The sequence below is a fragment of the Nerophis lumbriciformis genome, linkage group LG25, assembly GCF_033978685.3.
Source record: "Nerophis lumbriciformis linkage group LG25, RoL_Nlum_v2.1, whole genome shotgun sequence".
Taxonomy (NCBI): Eukaryota; Metazoa; Chordata; class Actinopteri; order Syngnathiformes; family Syngnathidae; genus Nerophis; species Nerophis lumbriciformis.
Window position 1 is genome coordinate 39,950,754 of NC_084572.2, and position 21,852 is coordinate 39,972,605.

At 40.0% G+C, this 21,852-nt stretch overlaps 2 protein-coding genes across 3 annotated transcripts in view; one reads left to right on the plus strand and one right to left on the minus strand.

Moving 5' to 3' along the window:
* Positions 1-856, minus strand: part of LOC133621932 (choline transporter-like protein 1) — a 40,517-nt gene extending 39,661 nt beyond the window's left edge. Inside the window, exon 1 of the mRNA XM_061984394.1 lies at positions 379-856. Within this exon, the coding sequence (XP_061840378.1) occupies positions 379-402 (24 nt within the window). The 5' untranslated portion in view covers positions 403-856. The remainder of the gene's footprint in view (positions 1-378) is intronic.
* Positions 857-5,835: 4,979 nt separating this feature from the next.
* The window catches only part of dlc1 (DLC1 Rho GTPase activating protein), a 222,371-nt gene continuing 206,354 nt past the window's right edge, over positions 5,836-21,852 (plus strand). The window contains exons 1-3 of one of the 2 annotated variants that reach the window (XM_061984396.1): positions 5,836-6,107; positions 7,832-7,946; positions 17,294-18,971. In XM_061984396.1, coding sequence (XP_061840380.1) covers positions 17,334-18,971 — 1,638 coding nt within the window. In that variant the 5' untranslated portion in view covers positions 5,836-6,107; positions 7,832-7,946; positions 17,294-17,333. Of the gene's footprint in view, positions 6,108-7,831; positions 7,947-15,610; positions 16,019-17,293; positions 18,972-21,852 lie in introns of those variants that run through there. The other variant, XM_061984398.2, reaches the window with a different exon arrangement.

Here is a 21,852-nt window from a genome sequence, read left to right on the forward strand (position 1 = left end):
ACAAACAAACCTCAGTGCTGCCACAACATCCCATTACCAAACACACAAACAATCAAACAAACAAACAAACAAACACACAAACAAGTAAACAAACAAACCTCAGTGCTGCTACAAAATCCCATTATCAAACACACAAATAAACACACAAATAAACAAACAAACAAACCTCTGTGCTGCTACAAAATCCCATTATCAAACAAACAAACAAACACACAAACAAGTAAAGAAACAAACCTCAGTGCTGCTACAACATCCCATTATCAAACAAACAAACAAACAAACAAAGAAAGAAGTAAAGAAACAAACCTCAGTGCTGCCACAACATCCCATTATCAAACACACAAACAAACAAACAAAGAAAGAAGTAAAGAAACAAACCTCAGTGCTGCCACAACATCCCATGATGAAAGAGAAGATGTAGTGAGATTTTGCTGGTTATTCTTCACTTCAACTTAGTTGTCTTCTTCTCTTTCCACAACTCATTACTCTCTAACGCGACATTCAATTACTAACTAGCACTGGTACATTACTAACTAGCACACTTTACTGCACAAAGTCTAGTTAAGTAAGTTAAGTTAAATTAAGTTAAGTGAAGTTAGTAGAGTAACAATCCCACTTTAGAGCAGATAGTGAAGTTAGTAGAGCAACAATCACACTTTAGAGCAGAAAGTTAAGTTAGTAGAGTAATAATCCCACTTTAGAGCAGAAAGTGAAGTTAGTAGAGTAACAATCCCACTTTAGAGCAGAAAGTGAAGTTAGTAGAGTAACAATCCCACTTTAGAGCAGAAAGTGAAGTTAGTAGAGTAACAATCCCACTTTGGAGCAGAAAGTTAGCAACAATTGTCACTCCCTGAGATCAACGCGGAAGAAGTTTTCCCATGGTGCATTCACGGGGTGCGGGAAACTTGACAGAAAGTAACTGAACACCAAGTTTACAACCGAGGCGTCAGAACGTGCTCTGGCTTTTTCTCTCCTCTTCTACTTTTATTTAGCACAGGTTGCTCTTAAATCTCATGATTTACTCTTAAAGCATATGCGAAGCTTTTTTTTGTGTGTGACAGAACGCTTGTCTTTTTTCGAAAAGGCAAATTTCCGAGGGTCCGCGAAAGCAACTGGCCCCAAACAGAAGTCGTTAAAACAGGGGCGTCACACTCCTTTTCTTTGAGGGACAATTCCAGGGACATTTCCAGGGACATTTCCAGGGGCCCAACAACCCGCCCCGGAAACACAATTTGGAATAATCATTTTACTCAACAGAACCAACAGCCATTAAATACATTTCCTTTGGACAGGCGCATAACCACTCTTAACAGTGAATAATATTATTACACACTTTACACACTTTCTTATGCATTTGATTATTAGTTGTTTTTGGTTTTTTACCTACAATGTAAAAAATAAATATGTCGATTTTTGAGGTAAACAACTGTCAGCTCAGTCACAATAAATTTAGCATGACATTTACATTGATTTTTACAGCATATTATTGTAAATGGAAAAATTGCATGCAGTTGGGTTTTTTTTACGGTAAATAACTGGCAAATGCCAGAATTTTACTGTAAAATTCACTTTTTTGTGTTAAATAAAAATGGTAAAATTCTGCCAATTGAGCGACAAGTGTTTTTTGTTTTTTGTCTAGCATAAAAACAAACTCTGTAAAAGATGTACACTGTATTATCCTAAACGCCACAACGATACCACACATTTTTACGGTAAAAAAACAAAAAAACAAAAAACTGGCAGCACACTTGCCAGAATGTTATCATCTGAATGAAATGGTATGTGTTGTTTTTTTTTGTTTTTTTTTTCATTTGCAGCAAATTGCTGTGAAAACTAAGTAAATGTCACACTTTTACCGTAAAATCTATTGTTGTTTTTTTATAGTGTACACTTTGATGGATAACTTGATGGAAAACTTGCTTTGATATCACAAGTCAAGCAGATAAAAAGAATATGCATTTCCAGTTTTTCTATATATATATATATATATATATATATATATATATATATATATATATATATATATATATATATATATATATATATATATATATAAATGTGTTCTAATAATGCAACTATAACTATATATATATATATATAATAACTATATATATATATATATATATATATATATATATATATATATATATATATATATATATATATATATATATATATATATATATGTGTGTATATATATATATATATATATATATATATGTGTGTGTGTGTATATATATATATATGTATATATATATATATATATATATGTATGTGTATATATATATATATATATAGATATATATATATATATATATATATATATATATATATATATATATATATATATATATATATATATATATATATATATATAGTTATAGTTATAGTTGCATTATTAGAACATATTTCAATTAAAAAATATAAGATTGCATGTATTTCTTCTGTCAAAATGTAAAGAACAAATACATTTTCTACATACAAAAGAATAAAATATAGTTTATTTGAATAAAACAATAAATACATATAATAACAGTTTCTGTATAGGTGCACTAAATTGCCATGAGTGTGTATGTTAAAAAGTGAAGTTGTTATTTGATTAAACCACATGTTACACTACATTCAGTTTGAGTATGTCGCCTCCTGCTGGCCCTGTGTTGCTATTGCACCTTGTTCCTGAGACCAAACACTTTCTTGGTGTCCTGTTGTTTCTCTCCTGGACTCAGCCTGCAGTCACACCAAGATGAACAGTTTTATGACGTCACTTTGTGGCAGCAGCTGACTTCCCAGAAGTTCACTGTTGTGTAAGTGGAGGTGAAATGACGTCTTTGTGTTCCATTGCTTGTAAAATAACTTCTTACAATCTTCACTTCTCGCCCAGATTCCTGGACTACCGGTACTTTTGGGTTAAGTTGGTAAAACCACATCATACAAACTTTACCACGGACAAGAAGAAGAAGAACGTCTATGTGCAATTACTGCTATCATGGCTGAAGCTCCAAAACAACCAAAGAAAGGAAAAGTTTTGTCTGAGGAGACCAAAAAAAAAGGAGCTCACTCGGATAAGAGGACAGTCTTACTGGCTTTCACTTGCTGGTGTTCATTTCAGACCATTCCTGCTGGACTCGTAAGTGACTTTTGATGCTCAAGTCTAAATGCTAATGCTAATGTTAGCTATCGCAAATGTGCATGGTAGCAATAAATAGCCACCAGTGTGATAGTTTCACTATTACTTTCTTCCAAAAAAACCTTTCTTTGCTCGGGACCTGCATCCGCCCCGATACATTCTTGCTAGCATCGTCATGTTTGTAGAACAATTCAAGATCATTTCTTGATGGTGTCTGATATTTAACATCAGCATTGCCATGAGAGACCTAATAATTGTGTCAATATTACAGCGGACATCATGTCAGTTAGACGCTATATGTACTAGGCATTATGGGAAATGTGGTCTTCTTCTGGCAGAACACTACCGCTTTGGTCCACTGGCGCCGCCAAAATCAACCAAAACTGAAAATATTCTCTAACAAAGACTGGATCTGCACGAGGTTTCTCTGACTTCTGGTGAAGTCCATTAGAGGAGCACAGGTGGGTAGACTAGATGCCACCTCGGGAACACTAATGGCGGTCTTTTTCCCCCACTGTGGTCCTAAAGCTATTTGACTTAGACGACGTACGTCTGCATGGTCTGAGCAGACAAACCAAACAAGACGAAGATTAGACAGATTATTTTAGTCTGGAGGTTGTTATGGTCAGCATCCTCAATAACTTCTACTTCCTGTTCCCACGGTACCCAGGACCACAACACGTGGTCAGGAGCCAAGGCCCCCTAGGGTTGATGCCGGCTTGTTACATAGTTTAGACGCTCATCCACAGCCCCTTCCAGTGTTGCCTCGTCCTTTCTCTCAGAACATTGGGGGGCTCCCAAATAAATCTGCTGAGAGTCCCCATTTAGCCTGGGGGTGGTCCTGAACACAAGTAGTACCAAGGTATTTGTGAGATTGTGTATACAGCATGGTGGTGGTAGGGCTGCATGAGTGCCGACAGCACGAGGGAGCTGTGGTTGATTAATTCCAACATGTACTGTGACAAGTTGAAGGGTCACATGGCAGTTTTCCACAATGATGACGGATCCCAGTAAGAAGCTTTGGTCAATCCAATGAGAGAAGGCAAGAGGCATTTTTGCACTGCAGGAACTTTTTCAGGAACTTCCACATGTACATATAAAATAATAAAGTTCCCCCTGTGTTTCCACCAAAACCTACCTGGGTACAAATAGTTCTTTTGGAACCTTTCTGAGTTCCAAGCAACCATTAACCTTTTCAGGGGTGGGCTGTGCTGTGGAACGCTGATTGGTTGAACACTATGGACTGGATTCTCACTATTATGTTAGATCCACTATGGACTGGACTCTTACTATTATGTTAGATCCACTATGGACTGGACTCTCACTATTATGTTGGATCCACTATGGACTGGACTCTCACTATTATGTTAGATCCACTATGGACTGGACTCTCACACTATTATGTTAGATCCCCTATGGACTGGACTCTCACTATTATGCTAGATCCACTATGGACTGGACTCTCACACTATTATGTTAGATCCACTATGGACTGGACTCTCACTATTATGTTAGATTCACTATGGACTGGACTCTCACAATATTATGTTAGATCCACTATGGACTGGACTCTCACACTATTATGTTAGATCCACTATGGACTGGACTCTCACACAATTATGTTAGATCCACTATGGACTGGACTCTCACTCTATTATGTTAGATCCACTATGGACTGGATTCTCACTATTATGTTAGATCCACTATGGACTGGACTCTCACTATTATGTGAGATCCACTATGGACTGGACTCTCACTATTATGTTGGATCCACTATGGACTGGACTCTCACTATTATGTTAGATCCACTATGGACTGGACTCTCACTATTATGTTAGATCCACTATGGACTGGACTCTCACTATTATGTTAGATCCACTATGGACTGGACTCTCACTATTATGTTAGATCCACTATGGACTGGACTCTCACACTATTATGTTAGATCCACTATGGACTGGACTCTCACTATTATGTTAGATCCACTATGGACTGGACTCTCACACTATTATGTTAGATCCACTATGGACTGGACTCTCACTATTATGTTAGATCCACTATGGACTGGACTCTCACACTATTATGTTAGATACAACAGAAATATGATGTGTGTGTGTGTGTGTGTGTGTGTGTGTGTGTGTGTGTGTGTGTGTGTGTGTGTGTGTGTGTGTGTGTGTGTGTGTGTGTGTGCGTGCGTGCGTGTGCGTGTGTGCGTGTGTGTGTGTGTGTGTGTGTGCGTGTGTGTGTTAATCATAGCGTGGTTTATAACCTCAGCACGCATTTCCTCCTAATGTGACTATTGAGCGAGTATAGATTGGCTACATTTGGCCGCCATTCTGTAGTTTTTGTTGTAGATCTCATCCTACAGATCTATGGAAGAAAAACTACAGATTTTGGCCATTTTGCAAGTTTTTATAAGTTGTGCACGTCATCTATTGCTAAAAGTAGAGTAGTGTTTCTTTCAGTTTCCTTCAGTCCTCAAGGCACAAGCGACACTTTGCAGCGACCAATCAGATGAGCTGCTGGGAGCGCGGGGGCGTGGTCATCCTGTAAAGTGTCCACCTGCTGTGATGCTCGTTGAGCGGCGTCAAAGAGCCCTGATGAAGGACAAGATGATTCCCCCCTTCTTGTCGTTCCACTAAGGCACACGCGCACAAAGCTGCTGAAAGCCAGAAAAAGCGTGAATGCTCTTGAAGTGTTCACAAGGCCATTTTTCCACTTACATACTTCATTTTCATTTACACTCAATTGACTTATCAAATATCGACCCAGGCTTACTCTAAACTCTACATATGCATTTTAATGTGTTTATTTAATTTTTTAGCAAACTTGATTTGGATACGTGAAGCTAGGAGAAGTGGACGAACTCTTTTAAACGTATTTACTGAGGAGTATATGACTCCTACGACCTCAGCTGCTTACTAGTCTGACTTCAGGGGATACATGTGCTTAAAGGAGGCAGCACACGAGTGCAACGAAGGTAAATAACATCAAAATATGAACTATTTACTTTATTAAATGTTGTAGAAGTAGTCAATGACACTCCATTTGTGTAGTTATTAGCCCCAACTCGAGTGAACAAAATGCTAATGCTAATAAGCTAACGCTAAAGCCAATGTGTTTGTGTTGTCAGCGTGAGATAAACATTTATTATTTATATATTGTTGTTTACACATAAGCACTGACATGTATTATTTATATATTGTTGTTTACAAATGAACACTGACATGTATTATTTATATATTGTTATTTACAGATAAACACTGACATTTATTATTTATATATTGTTATTTACAGATAAACACTGACATGTATTATTTATATATTGTTGTTTACAGATAAACACTGACATTTATTATTTATATATTGTTGTTTACAGATAAACACTGACATTCATTATTTATATATTGTTGTTTACACATAAACACTGACATGTATTATTTATATATTGTTATTTACAGATAAACACTGACATGTATTATTTATATATTGTTGTTTACAGATGAACACTGACATTTATTATTTATATATTGTTGTTTACAGATAAACACTGACATGTATTATTTATATATTGTTGTTTACAGATGAACACTGACATTCATTATTTATATATTGTTATATACAGGTAAACACTGACATTCATTATTTATATATTGTTATTTACAGGTAACCATTGACATTTATTATTTATATATTGTTGTTTACAGATAAACACTGACATTATTTATATATTGTTATTTACATTTGAACACTGACATGTATTATTTATGTATTGTTGTTTACAGATAAACACTGACATGTATTATTTATATATTGTTATTTACAGGTAAACACTGACATTATTTATATATTGTTTACAGATGAACACTGACATGCATTATTTATATATTGTTGTTTACACAAACACTGACATTTATTATTTATATATTGTTATTTACAGATGAACACTGTCATGTATTATTTATATATTGTTGTTTACAGATAAACATTGACATTCATTATTTATATATTGTTATATACAGGTAAACACTGACATTCATTATTTATATATTGTTATTTACAGGTAACCACTGACATTTATTATTTATATATTGTTGTTTACAGATAAACACTGACATTATTTATATATTGTTATTTACATATGAACACTGACATGTATTATTTATATATTGTTGTTTACAGATAAACACTGACATGTATTATTTATATATTGTTATTTACAGGTAAACACTGACATTATTTATATATTGTTTACAGATGAACACTGACATGCATTATTTATATATTGTTGTTTACACAAACACTGACATTTATTATTTATATATTGTTATTTACAGATGAACACTGACATGTATTATTTATATATTGTTATTTACAGATGAACACTGACATGTATTATTTATATATTGTTATTTACAGATGAACACTGACATGTATTATTTATATATTGTTATTTACAGATGAACACTGACATGTATTATTTATATATTGTTATTTACAGATGAACACTGACATGTATTATTTATATATTGTTGTTTACAGATAAACACTGACATGTATTATTTATATATTGTTGTTTACAGGTAAACACTGACATTTATTCTTTATTATATTGTTATTTACAGATAAACACTGACATTTATTTATATATTGTTATTTACAGGTAAACACTGACATGTATTATTTATATATTGTTATTTACAGCTGAAATGGACCAAAAGGAACCACCTGACCCTCATGAACTCATCATTTATCGAGAGGACAACTTTCTGACTGTTGGACATTGCGGGCAAAAGCCTGACCATTTGTGAACAATTCGGTACACTTTTTAAAAATCTCATTGTTTTGTATATGATTGCTTTGTATTTGAATTACTTACTTTTTAGTAAAATAGCTCTGACCTAATACTGCCTGTTTGGTGTCAGTGTAGAAATATAGTAAACCACTCCTCCATACGTCAACAGCCGGATTTGTACAAACTACCCTGAACTGTGAAAAGCGGTGGAAACACAAACCACACACTTGTACATGAACCTTTAGTTCCAGGAACCCAAAGTTCCTGAACCTTTGGTGGAAAAAGCCTTAATGATGGTCTCACCAATGACAACTACTATTTCTTCATCCTTTGCATCTGCATAAATATTACAATTGTTTCTTTAAATGACTGAACATGGTAGTTAGAAGCCTTGCCAGTGTCACCTACTTTCTCATACATGGTCAGACATAATGCCAAGGCTGACGTATTTTTCCAATAACAAACTAAAGTGTTTAGGAATGTGAGGCCGTTTCCTTTGGAGCGTCACTGCTCCACTTAAGGAAGCCAAAGGGTTTGAACAGTCGGGGATTACAGAGTGAATCATAAATGGGTCATTTTGAGTTGTGCCCCCTGGTGTTTTCTCATGTGAAAATGCTTCATTACAATCACATGGACATCATTCATTCACACGTAGAAGATTCTACACCAACTATTTATTCTTAGTGTTCCACTTCTTATTCCGCAAAAGTTTGTCGGAGCCCACAGTCCACAGTTCGTCCGACCTTAACGGTTCCAGTATCAAAACGTTCGGGAATCAATGGCTATTTTAAAAAAGAAATTCCCAAATATCCCGGATTACCCACAATTTCCGGTTTCCCGGGACATTTTGCCCATTGAAAATGAATGGGCCAATTTCCAAGCATGCACAACTACCACACTTCTCACCCGATTCAGCTCCACCATCCACACACTCACCTTGGACAATCAAACTACCATTTTTCAAGTCCAAACAAATGCCAGGTATTCACAGAATTCCTTGTTTTCCAAAGCTTCTTCCTGGAAAATATTCACAGTCCACATTTTTCAACCAATTCCAACCATCATTCACTGGGGTGAGTTTTTCCTTGCCCTTATGTGGGCTTTGTACCGAGGATGTCGTTGTGGCTTGTGCAGCCCTTTGAGACACTTGTGATTTAGGGCTATATAAATAAACATTGATTGATTGATTGATCATTCCTCTAAGTTGGGACAACAAAAATTATTAGGGTTTAAAAAAAAAAAAATTCCCTGTTTTCCCGAAATTTCAGGAATTCGGAAATACCCATTCTCAATTTGAACTGTTACTACATCAACATTTTTTAACCAATTCCAAAAATTCCAACACCAACCCATTCATATCATCTCGGACAATTGGGATAGAATTAATATTTTCAAAAATTCCTGGTTTTCCCCAAAATTCCCATTCAAATTAATGGACGTATTCATAGTTTTACAATGCCCTAAATTCTTCTTTTAAATCCGATTCTGACCTTTCAACCATCCGCCCAAACTACTGTTCCGATATATCGAACGTAAAACATGTTTTCCCTTTCTCAAAATTCCCGGTTTTGCCAGAATTTACGGTAATTTTCTCCCCATTGTCAATGAATGAGAAATATACAATCGACTGCGTATCCCACATTTCTCATCCGATTCAAACCGTTCCATCATCCTCACGCTGGACATTCAAGCATTTCAGTTCCAATCACGCGTATTGCGTAGAGCATTCACACGTAATTCCTAAAGGAATTGCAAATTCTAGTACTATAATGTTTCACCGGATTAATTATGGCTATGTTCACTCTCCAATTCGGATTTTTTTTTGTCAAATCCGATCTTTTTATGTGGCCGTTCACATTACAAAAAAAATGTGATTCCCAATGTGAATGCAACCTGATCTGTATGTGGACATGACGTCATGATGTCGCACGCACTGCACACCAGAAAAAAGGCCTTTTTAAAAAATAATTATACAAGTTATTTTTGCTCGTAATGAGCAAAACAATCTGCCAATGGAACAAGTCAAAATTGTCTTGGTAAGAATTATTTCTTGAAATATGACATATTTAAGCTTTAAAACATAACGGTGATTTTGAAATTAGCAGTTAAAATGTATTATTAGCTATACTTACTAGAATTGTGAAGTTTTGTGTCTTATAACAAACTTGTGATATTCAAAGGTAGAATGTTTTTCCCCCAGATCGTTTGCAGAATAACAAGTTCTAATGTCTCACTGAAAAAATACTGTTCAAGGGATTGTGATGAGTATCAAGTTTGTTTAGATACTTTGACGAGAAATTGAAAATATATACTTGGTGTAATTGTGAGTTTTTCCAGTGCTGTGTTTACGGAAATAAACATGGCTTCAACTCTAGTCGGTCTCAGTCCTGGCGCTTTTGTGGCAATTTCAAGGATTTTGTGCAGTCAAAGTCAACATTTGGCTCTGGCAGTTCCATCCATCCTTCTATCTTATTCTGCTTATCCCAGGTGGGGTCGCGGGGGCAGCAGCCTAAGCAGAAAAGCCCCGACTTCCCTCTCCCCAGCCACTTCGTCCAGCTCCTACCGGGGGATCCCAAGGCATTCCCAGGAAAGTTGGGAGACATAGTCTCACCAACATGTTTTGGGTCTCCCCCGTGGCCTCCTACCGGTTGGAAGTACCCCTAAACACCTCCCTAGGGAGGCATCCGGGGGGCATCCTGACCAGATGCTGAAACCACCTCATCTGGCTCCTCTCCATGTGGAGGAGCAGCCGATTCACTTTGAGCTCCTCCCGGATGACAGAGCTTCTCACCCTATCTCTAAGGGAGAGCCTTGCACAGAGGAAACTCATTTTGGCCGCTTGTACCCGTGATCTTGTCCTTTCGATCATAACCCAAAGATCATGATCATACGTAAGGATGGGAATGTAGATCGACCAGTAAACTGGGAGCTTTGCCTTCCGGCTCAGCTCCGTCTTCACCACAACAAATCGATGCAGGGTCCGTATTACTGCAGATGCCGCGCCGATCTGTCTGTCGATGTCACGATCCACTCTTCCCTTTCCTTTGGAACAAGACTTGGAGGTACTTGAACTCCTCCACATGAGGCTGGGTCTCCTCCCCAACCAGGAGATGGCACTCCGGCCTTTTCCAAGCGAGCACCCTGCTCTGGCAGTTTTACGGGAGCCAGGGGGCTCGAGCTTCTAAGAGATAGAAACCATTGCTAAGTTTCCTTGCATTTTTGCAGAATTTCTACATAGGAAATCCCTTCCGAAGCGTCTTAAAAATGGTCAAATCTCTTCAACCACCAAATTCCCCCTTGGCCCCCAGCTGGTATTTTTAAATTCCTCTATCTTTTTTGGTACCTCGCTGGGATTCCTGGTAAAAGAGCCATGGATCACGGGCACGATGTCTGTCACATGTCGTCGCTTGAACACGTGTTTGTAAAAATGCCACTGTGTATGACGCGCAGGGCTTGCCATGTGGGGTCTGAATGACGGGAGGGAGGTTTTAGCTTGTCAAATGATAGACTTGTGCTGGATGTCTAAAGGCGGTAATGAGTGGACAGCCTGAGTCACGGTCCGTGTCAGCGCAGGCTCTTCAATGGCCACTGAAGCCACTGATCAGTACTTGGTTACACTGCGCTTGGCGTAACCGCAGAGGGCATCATGTGACATGCTTCTTGTTGAACTTGGATGTTTTCCTTCCAGCCCGGCCATCTGTGTCCCTCAAGAGTCTGCAGTGACTTTTTCCCAGAGAGACGCTCCCTCCAAAAAATAGCTCATCCGGCTCACATCTGGATGACCCGCGGGTTAAAGGGCAAGGAACCGTGGAAGGGGCGTTTTATTCCACTTTTCCAGATTGTTCCTGGAGTTTTTCCTGTGCACGGGATCATTTCGACAAATGCGGTCACAATTGTGACATTTGGCAACAAAGAGTTTGAGGGTGACACAAGATTTGAAAGCGGGATATTTCAAAACCAGACGGTTTTAGTCTAAAAATGTTGCTGCGCTTCACTGATCGGTGACACACTGCACATGGACAGAAAGGCATCCCATAATGATTAGCCGGCTTTGGAGGAAGAGAAAGCGTTTCCCTTCATTACATTTCTGTTACCATTGCTTTGTACGTGTTTGAATCTGTTGTATATTCATTTAAATCAGGGGTGTCCTGACTTTTTGACTTGGGTCTAAAAATAATTGTCCGGGAGCCGACTGCGTGTAAAGTAACGACCGTATTTTCCGCACAATAAGGCGCACCTAAAAACCTCCAATTCCCTCTAAAGCTGACAGTGCGCCTTATAATCCGGTGCGCCTTACATATGGACCAATATTGAGCCACAACAGGTCTCGCAACTACGGTAGCGCTTCTTCTACGGGGGAAAATGAAGTCCCGTAGTTGCGAGGCCTAAACTTTATGTACAGACCCAAAAATGGGCTCCTATTAAGAGACACACTTACGACGCAGAGTTTAAAGTCAAGGCGATCAGTCACGCAGTAGAACACGGGAATAGAGCATCGGCGTGAGAATTGAACATTAACGAATCAATGGTGCGGAAGTGGAGGAAGCAACATGATGACCTGCGCCAAGTAAATAAGACGCAACAGAGTTTCCGAGGGAACAAAGCGAGATGGCTACAGTTGGAGGACAAAGTGGAACAGTGGGTTGTTGAACAGAGAGCAGCAAGTAGAAGTGTCAGTACAATCACTATTTGTTTTGTTGACATTCCCTTTAGCGCAGCTCCATCTAAACGTAACCCCAGCCTCTACTGTAGCGTCTATTCTATGCGCCTTATAATGCGGTGCGCCTTATATATGAACAAAGTTTTAAATTAGGCCATTCATTGAAGGTGCGCCTTATAATCCGGTGCGCCTTATAGTGCGGAAAATACGGTATATTTATATATATTTATGTATGTATGTATGTATGTATGTACGTACGTATGTATGTGTGTGTGTGTGTGTGTGTTTGTTTGTGTATAGCCTATCGTATACATGTTAACATAATCAATATATAATTGATAATTGGATATTAATGTTATGTGAAAGCTGGACTCCTACCTTGTTTAGTTCCGTGACAGCCTCCTTAAAAGTTTTGTAATTAATCAGAAATATCAAGCAGCTAAAATGTGCCAAACATGGATTAGTGTGGAGAGAGTGTTTTGTAAGGGATTTAAATGGGTGTAATTCTGATTTTTTATTTCTGTGGCATGGAAGTTTTTTGTTTTTTTTTGCATCCTGACTAGGGAAGGTTGTTTGCATTGGGTCATGTAACCAAATGCTGTTCTGTGTTTCACTTAAAGCATGAGCTGTGGTCATAGACCTGAATTTCTCATGTTTACAAGATGGCGACTGAGCAACGGCACACATAAATGGTTGTAATTTTGAATGATGTATAGTGCGTGGATATTTTTTCTCAAATCCACTAAATGAAGTCGTTGAGTAGGTCGTGTTATCAAATCAAATCAAATCAACTTTACTTATAAAGCACATTTAAAATTTACCACAGGGGTACCCAAAGTGCTGTACAATGAACAGGTTAAAAGATCAAACGAGTACCGAGCAAACACAACACAACACAAACAGAACACGATAAAAAATAAATAGAATAGAATAAATAAAAACATAAAAACAGGTTCACAGCAGGTGTATTATGGGGCGCCATTGCAGGATGGATATCACTCAGTGTTAAAAGCCATGGAATAAAAGTATGTTTTTAAGAGAGATTTAAAAACAGGAAGAGAGGAAGCTTGTCTAACACTCAGAGGTAGGTCGTTCCAGAGCTTGGGAGCAGCAACGGCGAAAGCTCTGTCACCTCTAAGCTTCAGCCTTGTGTCAGGGACCGTCAACAGCAGCTGATCGGCTGATCTTAAGGCTGAAGGAGGTCGGAGAGATAGGTTGGCGCGAGGTTGTTTAGACATTTAAAAACAAATACAAGGAGTTTAAAATTGATTCGGTAACGCACAGGGAGCCAGTGAAGGGACGCTAAAATAGGGGTGATTTGCTCACGTCTGCGGGTCTGTGTTAGCAGACGAGCAGCAGAGTTCTGCACGAGCTGCAGGCCTGGCTAATGCCTACATACAGGGCATTACAGTAATCAAGACGAGTCGAGATAAAGGCGTGGATTAATTTCTCAAGATCATGTCTTGATAGAAGCGGTTTCACTTTCGCTATTTGGCGTAATTGATAAAAGCTTTTTTGAACGACGCTGCTGATTTGTTTTTCGAATTTAAAATCTGAGTCAAACTTTACCCCCAGGTTTGTGACACAGTCGCTGAAATACGGGGTCAGAGTGCCGAGGTCAATGTTGGGGGAGGGAGAGCGACTTGGACCGAACAACATAACTTCTGTTTTGTCTTCATTTAGGCTCAGGAAGTTAGCTGAAAGCCAGACTTTGATGTCGTGCAGGCAGTCAATAAGACGTTGAACCGTGTTATTTTGTGCCATGGGAAAATAAATCTGGCAATCATCGGCGTAAAAATGAAATGCAATACTGTACTTCCTAAAAATAGAACGAAGGGGGAGAAGGTAAAGCGCAAATAAAATTGGGGCAAGGATTGAGCCCTGGGGGACCCCATGTGGTAAAGGAGCTGTGGACGACATAAAACTGTCTACTTTTACACAAAAACTCCTGTCGGTTAGGTACGACCGGAACCAGTTGAGGGCGGCGCCCTTAATGCCCACACAGTTCTCAAGACGAGTGATTAAGGTGGCGTGGTCGACGGTGTCGAACGCAGCAGACATTATGTGTGACGATGTGTGTTGACCTTTGCATTGGTTGCAATGTTTTTGGTTTTTTTGCGCTATAAGTAGGAAATTTATTGTCGGTAACCTGATTTACTCACTTTGTCCACAAGACGCCGGAAAATTTGCCGCGATCCGATTTTCAAAATTAATTTGGAAACACCCCGCAGGCCAGAGTCCTTCTTAAACTGAAGACGCCGGCGGGCCGCACCGCAGTTTGGACACCCCTGATTGAGATAGTTTTTTTTACAGCCTCATTCTCAGTTAAAATCAGTTGGAACTCGTGACATCGGGTTTAATTTCTCTAATAGGTCTTTGAATGTTTCATTCATCAGGTCATTGTCATCTCAGGGCATTCAATCGATTGCAACTGGACTGTTCTGTTTGTCTTGGAATTTCTCTAATAGTTTCCATCTGTTTTTACTGATTTTTTTTTGTGTGTGTGTCACACTACTCTGCATTGCAGTTTTTTAGTGTGCCAGTGTATTTGATCAAGGACGTCATGACAAATATTGCAGGAAAGCATGCCTTAGATAGGATTGCTGAAACCGACCTGTCTTTTTTGGCCCAGTTCTCAGGGTCTGATGGGTAGTCTGTGTTTTATTACACTGAACGGAACTGGTGGGAACTTTTTTTTTAATGATTGGTAGTGACAAGCAATGAGAGGACCAACCAACATGTTGATGAACATGAGAAGCAACAAGGAGATGCATGTAGAAGAAGAGGCATAAGAGGATGTGAGAGGAGAAGGAGTTGATGTGGTTGTCCAGTATGTTGTGCAAGTTAGGATGTGACTCAGACTCGTTGTCAAACTCATCGGGGAGGAGACCTGATGAGAGAGGGATGGAAAGGAGAAGACCAGGGGGAGGGGAGGAGAAAGCCAAGCCGGCCCCTCTCACACCAACCAGTGCTTTGCATTCAGCGTCAGCAAAGCCCCTAATGTGATCAAGATGGAAGATGTCTTCGGACTTTCCACTGCTCCCGGGCTCTCTGCGTGCCTCTGGGGTGTTCTTCGGCTGGACGTCCGTTGCACAGGGAAGCTACCAATTTCAGCCACAACTCTGGAGTAAATACATCCAATTTGCCAGATGGACATGGGTTAATACCTCCGGGAGATTTTACTCAGTGAATGAATAAGGAGGCGACCTTGGAGCAACGACTGGATCTGACAATAATTTGTGGCTCTGTCACCAGATGTTTTGTTCTTGACTTTGTGGCTACGTGATTATACCGTAGGAACAGCGTTGTCTCTCATCACTAGAAGCAAATATGCACCTGCGGGTGTTGGTTGGTTTATCGACGAGTCAAAGGATTTTCATGATTGATGCCCAGATGACAGTTGCTCCCATCCTGCACAGCATCTAAGGATCAAAAGGTGAACATCACTTATGTTTTGTGTCAGGTGACAGTCATCCAGTGTAGAAAGCATGCCTATGACACTTTATTATTTACAGTGGAACTAAGATTTACAAACTTAATTGCTTCTTCAACATGGTTTGCTTTGTATTTGTATAGTGAAGCAGGGTTCCCCATAACAATCAATGTAAATGTGAAGAACTGCTTCTAGCCTCCACAAAAGTCCATATTTTAGTAAAAAAAACTGCACACTTTGAGGACATTATAATGTGTAAATATATACATATTTACATATCTATATATGTACATATTTATCAATACATATTTATATTGTTACATGTTACCAAATTGGCAGACCCGTCAGTGATCATTATGTATATATATATATATGTATATGCATATCAAACCAACACAACAAGGGGGTAACGGCTCAACAATCACATTTTTTTATCCAAGCAACAAAACATTCCAGCGAGCTTAAATAAATGTCAACACGCACACACACATACACAAGTCTTGCTGGTGCACTCCAAAACCATAAAATGTAAAATAATTTGACCTTGTCTGGGAATATTTGCGGCATTGTCGAACACTCTGGGAGTTTCAAAGTGACAAACAAGCAGTGGTTTCACAAAGTCACCACTCGCGTTAGTAGAAACTAGCAGTGTGAGGCGATCCTTCATCGGCTTGTGTCACGGTAGTGCCTTCTCCTTCAAAAGGTCCGCTTTGGCATCTTTTTCAGTCTCATCACAATTAAAAACTTGTTGTGATAAAATCCTCGAACTGAAGGGGCCGCAAGCGGAGGCTAAGTAGCTAAAATGCGAGCTCAGTTGCTTTCTAGCAACCCGAAGCTATACAGCAAGACTGGGAGAGTTTGGACCCATTGAAAATGTCTTTCGTCACGCAAAGTGATCTGTAAGACAGGCTCACACGGCTCTGACTGGTGCAAGGTACGACAATCGTGGAGACAAACTTTTCGAAATGGCCGCACCGGTGTGTACAAGATGTAAACAGGATGTGACGTAGAGGACCCTGCCTCTTCAAAATGGCCGTTCCCCCGTGTAGAAGAAGTGATGTCATAAAAAAGGAATGAATGAATGAGACATGGTCCACACACCGAGGCATATTTGTAATTGTTCCTTAACCGAAAAGAACCACCCAGCACTTACTTGACTGAGGAAACTGAGAATGCAAAAGAAATAACGCTAGACCCTCTTGCTAAAGCATCGTTACTTTTTTAGGTTTGAATGGCCGTCAGCTTATAATTTGCTTATTCTTCTTTTTTCATCCTCAGGCAGAAGCAGCCCTATGGAATAGCACTGGCTACCAAAAACATGCCAGTTGCCATACGCAAGAGAAGTTGGGAGGATCATGTGACTCACCCCTCGGGATTACAGTACAGCTACGATGATCTGGATCTGATCTGTGGCCATGGCCTTGACAACCAGGGACTTTGGAGGGTTTCAGGGGCCTCCAAACAGGGTCGCTGGACAAGGTGTGCCTCCCTTCCGGAAGGCTGCCACCAACTCTTTGTAGATGAGCTCGCCCATGTTACAGATAGCAACATCAAAGAAAAGAAGATAGTTTGTGGCCCTCGCAAATGTATGCTTGTGCCTCACGTCGACCACCTGAAAACCGCAAACTGTCGTGACCCAGAAGAGTTTGGCAACATCTCACAGAGTGACAGAAGTCCTGCTCTTCCTTTTTCTGCAACTGACAACAGCGGCCACTGTGAGGAAACTGAAATTGTCACAGAACGCGAGGATAATGTCTTTAAAGATCCACATATCTCTCGTGATAAGCAACAATGCATCTCTATATCTTCAAACAATGGGCCCCCACTATTGCAGTCTGCCGCTGGACAGCCTGGCAAACTTCCAAATCCTCAGCAAACAAAGGAGGGTCATACAGATAGTTACAGCAGACCTCCTGAAATCACTGAGGCCACACTGACGCCCTGCTCGGCTGCTCCACAAGAACCTCAGCTTGACCTCCCAGATGTTGAGGACACAATTTCCACGCCTGGCCATGCTGGTACAAAGAAAACCTTGGAGAGTCTTCTTGTGATGTCACTGGATAACAAAGTTATGACTGCATTGGGAGAAGGAAAATGTGACAACGGAACAATTGAAACCTGGACCACAGATTCAGCTGACACACTGGGTGGATTAAGTAACCCAGGAACCCACAATGAAAAATCAGGACCTGAGCACCCTTCCAGAGACATTCAAGAAGCAAAGCAGGACTGCGTCGGAGCACTGGATCAGGCCCCTTGTTGTGAAATGTCTTTCCAGACACTGTTGGAGCAGCGTGATGCCGAAACATTAGCAATCAAAAAAGCTCGAGGGGACGAAAGTAGACCAGAAGAAAGCTGCGGAAAATCAGCAGATGTCAGGTTGGGGCCGATCACATCATCTGATATTTGTGCCAAAGTTGAGTGTTGCTCAGTCAACAGTGAAGCGCCATGTGAGGAGAGAGGAGACATCACCAGTCAGTGTGGAATGACATCTGCAGCTCAGCCAAACAAGGACATGGACACCAGCTGTGCTGCAAGCGATCAGTTAGAAAATAGTTCTTCATCCTTGGACACGATCCCAGAGGTCAGCCAGGCTGAGGCAGGCGGACGCCAAGCGCTTGCTCCGATCACCAAAACCATTCCCTCCCACAAGGATGATGACCGTACAGCGACTGGACAACACCCCCAAAACCTGCCCTCGCTTCCAGCAGAGGTCAACAATGAGCTCTCGCTGGAAGAACTGCATGGCGTGGGTTGCCTCAGTGAGTCACCTGGCCCGCTTGGTCAGAGCCAACGCCGTGTACAAATGGCCGCCGTGGCTAGAACGGAGCAGACGGACGGCGGCGTGCAGGAGGGTAAGCCCAGCGACACATGCCCTGCCAGTCCAGCTGTAGGTGGGATGTGCGAGTCTGGAGCTCACAAGACTGAAGACGTGGTTAAAGTGCGCATGAAGAAGGTAAGGATGACATTTTTTTATAGCTGTAGAAACAGTTTGTTTTTAGTTGTAGCTGTAATTTGTGATCAAGTCTCCACACAGCCAGTGAATCATTTTAGTCCCAAACTTTGGCGTACTTCTCGGAAAATAATGACTTCACTCTCACATGCTTACAGATTTGTAGGGGGGGGGGGGTTGATCTGCGCTATGTTTTAGTCCCTCTCAACGGGTCATTGCACAACAGAAGGTCTTGTAAGTGTGTGGCGACTATGAATGTATGAGGTTTGAACTTCTGGCCAGGGTGAAAGGTTTGAGCCTGGGACATAATTGTACGCTGGGCTATACAGACTCTGTGGTCCACTTCAAGTGCCAAAGATGGATTCTGGCTCGATGGTACAAAGCCAAGGCCCCAGGACTGTCACAGAATTTATTTGTTCAGAATGCCGACAACAAAATTAATTATTTACACCCACACACACACACGCATTTTTTTAGACCATGGGTGTCCAATCTTTTTGCCCTAGGGACCGCATTGGGCTAAAAAAAAATGTGGTCAAGGGCCAAAAGCCGACTGCATGTAAAGTAACTATACAGTATACTATACATAAATAAATACATATATACAGTATATATATATATGTATGTGCGTGTACATATTATATTAATATAATTGATGTATAATTAATCATTAATATCATTAGATATTAAGAGTATGTGAAAGTTTGACTCCTACCTTGTTTACTTCCGTGGTGACCTCCTTAAAGTTTTGTAATCAATCAGAAATATCAGGCAGCTAAAATGCGCCAAACAGGGATAAGTGTGTCAATAGTGTTTTGCATTTTTCCCATCATGCTTTGTTACGAATTTAAATGGGTGTAATTCAGAATATTTTTTCATGTATCTTTTGCCTCCTGACTAGGGAAGGTTGTTTGCATTGGGTCATATAACCAAATGCTGCGCATTTAAAGCATGAGCTGTGGTCATAGACCTGAATTACTCATGTTCTCCACAAGGTGGTGACTTGGCAACGGCACACATTTTCACACTATTAACTAGATCCACTTGACATCCATCGCACCGGTCGCCCTCTGAGGTTATTCATTGTTCCCATCGGGTTGAGTTGTTTCTTGCCCTGATGTGGGATCTGAGACAAGGATGTCGTTGTGGCTTGTGCAGCCCTTTGAGACACTTGTGATTAAGGGCTGTATAAGTCAATTTTCATTGATTGATTGATTGACATATTGACTATTAAAAGGAATAGAAATCTCCCATGCGGCCATATTCCTTACTTAACACCTGACGTCTCGCAGACCAAATTGAAGACGCCGGCGGGCTGCACATGTAATTTGGACACCCCGGTTTTAGGCCATAACCATATTGTGGATATATGCCTGTAGGTTGTCATTCATCCAGGTCCTTGTATTCTCAGGGCATTGAATCCATTGCAACTGCACTGTTTAGGTTCTCTTAGACTTCGCCTCCCATCCGAGGTGGACTCGAGCTGTCCTATTCATTTTAAGTCTGAGAGCAAGAACTGAGGAAGCCTGTTCGAAGGAGAGGCAAAACGTCCTCTAGGACAATTTGAACAGTACTAATCCATTCACTATATTGTCGATAGATTGGGCCCCAGGTTAGTTGACAGCAGATGTTGGAGGAGAAGTGAGGTCCACTCTGGACTGATCGGCAGTTAGTCACAGAACACGTATAAACAAATATTCAGTGTCAGTTTCAAGTCTTCAAACCCCAACATGCACGTTTGTAGAATAAACGGAGTAAAAACACCCAAGCGCCGGTACGACATGCCCACAATGATTTTAGTCAGACAATCAAAAGCTGTACTTTTTAGGGATTTGCTAGTTAATGAAAATTCCTTCATTATTACGCATAACTAGTTAGAGGTTGTTGGGTTTTGTTTTCAAAATAGCATAACGGTCGTTATTACTACCTCCGCCAAGGTTTTCATCCGTGCGGGTTTGTTTGTATGTAATTTCCTGTCGACAGCAATATTAGATATTCTTCCAGGGAGGCCCCAGCTTTGAGTTTTGATGAGAACGTTTACATTGAAAACTTTGTATCAAAATTTTTTGTATTATTTGTTGCTAATTTGTCTAAGAAGTGACTGATAAAAATGCATACTAAAGTTGATTGGAATACAATTTGCCCTACTAAAATGTTGAACTGTCAAACAAGGTTTCAGATATGATCCAGAAGTGCATTTTGGCAGCAATTTGACATGGAAAACTGTTGAAGATGTCTTTGTGGAATCTTTCAGGATCTGCTTGTCATTTGTTTTGCTGACGGGTAGAATCTCATCCGAGGATGTTCTACATCTTGATAACGAACTGGCCTCCTCTCAGCAAATAAGATAGCTTGTTCATTCAATCTTTTTTCAGGTGAAAAAATGAGTTACTCATAAGAATCATTTTGTTGTCATTGTAATTGTTGCAATTATCCAAAGGTTTGCATAATTCCTCATGTTGAGCTATGATCCTTAAAACCTCAAAATGGGCTGCATTATTCTGCTTCATATGTTACTGGGATGGAAACGGGGGTTCAGAATGTTCAGAGAGATGTTCTTTTTATTATATGTACACATACCTGCCAACTACTCCGGTTTTCCCGTAATTAGTACGGTTTTCATCAACCTATTCCGGGTTACGGTTGCAGTGATAAAAAATACGGTTTTTCATTAATCAAAAAAAAATTTTTTTTTTTAAGTTTTATTCACGAAATCGCGTAACAACAATGACAATCGACACTGCTTCCCGTAACTTCCTATCGAGCCATTCTGAATGCCATGCGCGAGGCTATTTATAGCACCGCTGCCAAGCACGAGGCACCAGTTGCCATTGTTTCCAAATGAGCGAACGATCATGGAATCAGCCGGAGAAAAATCGCAAAC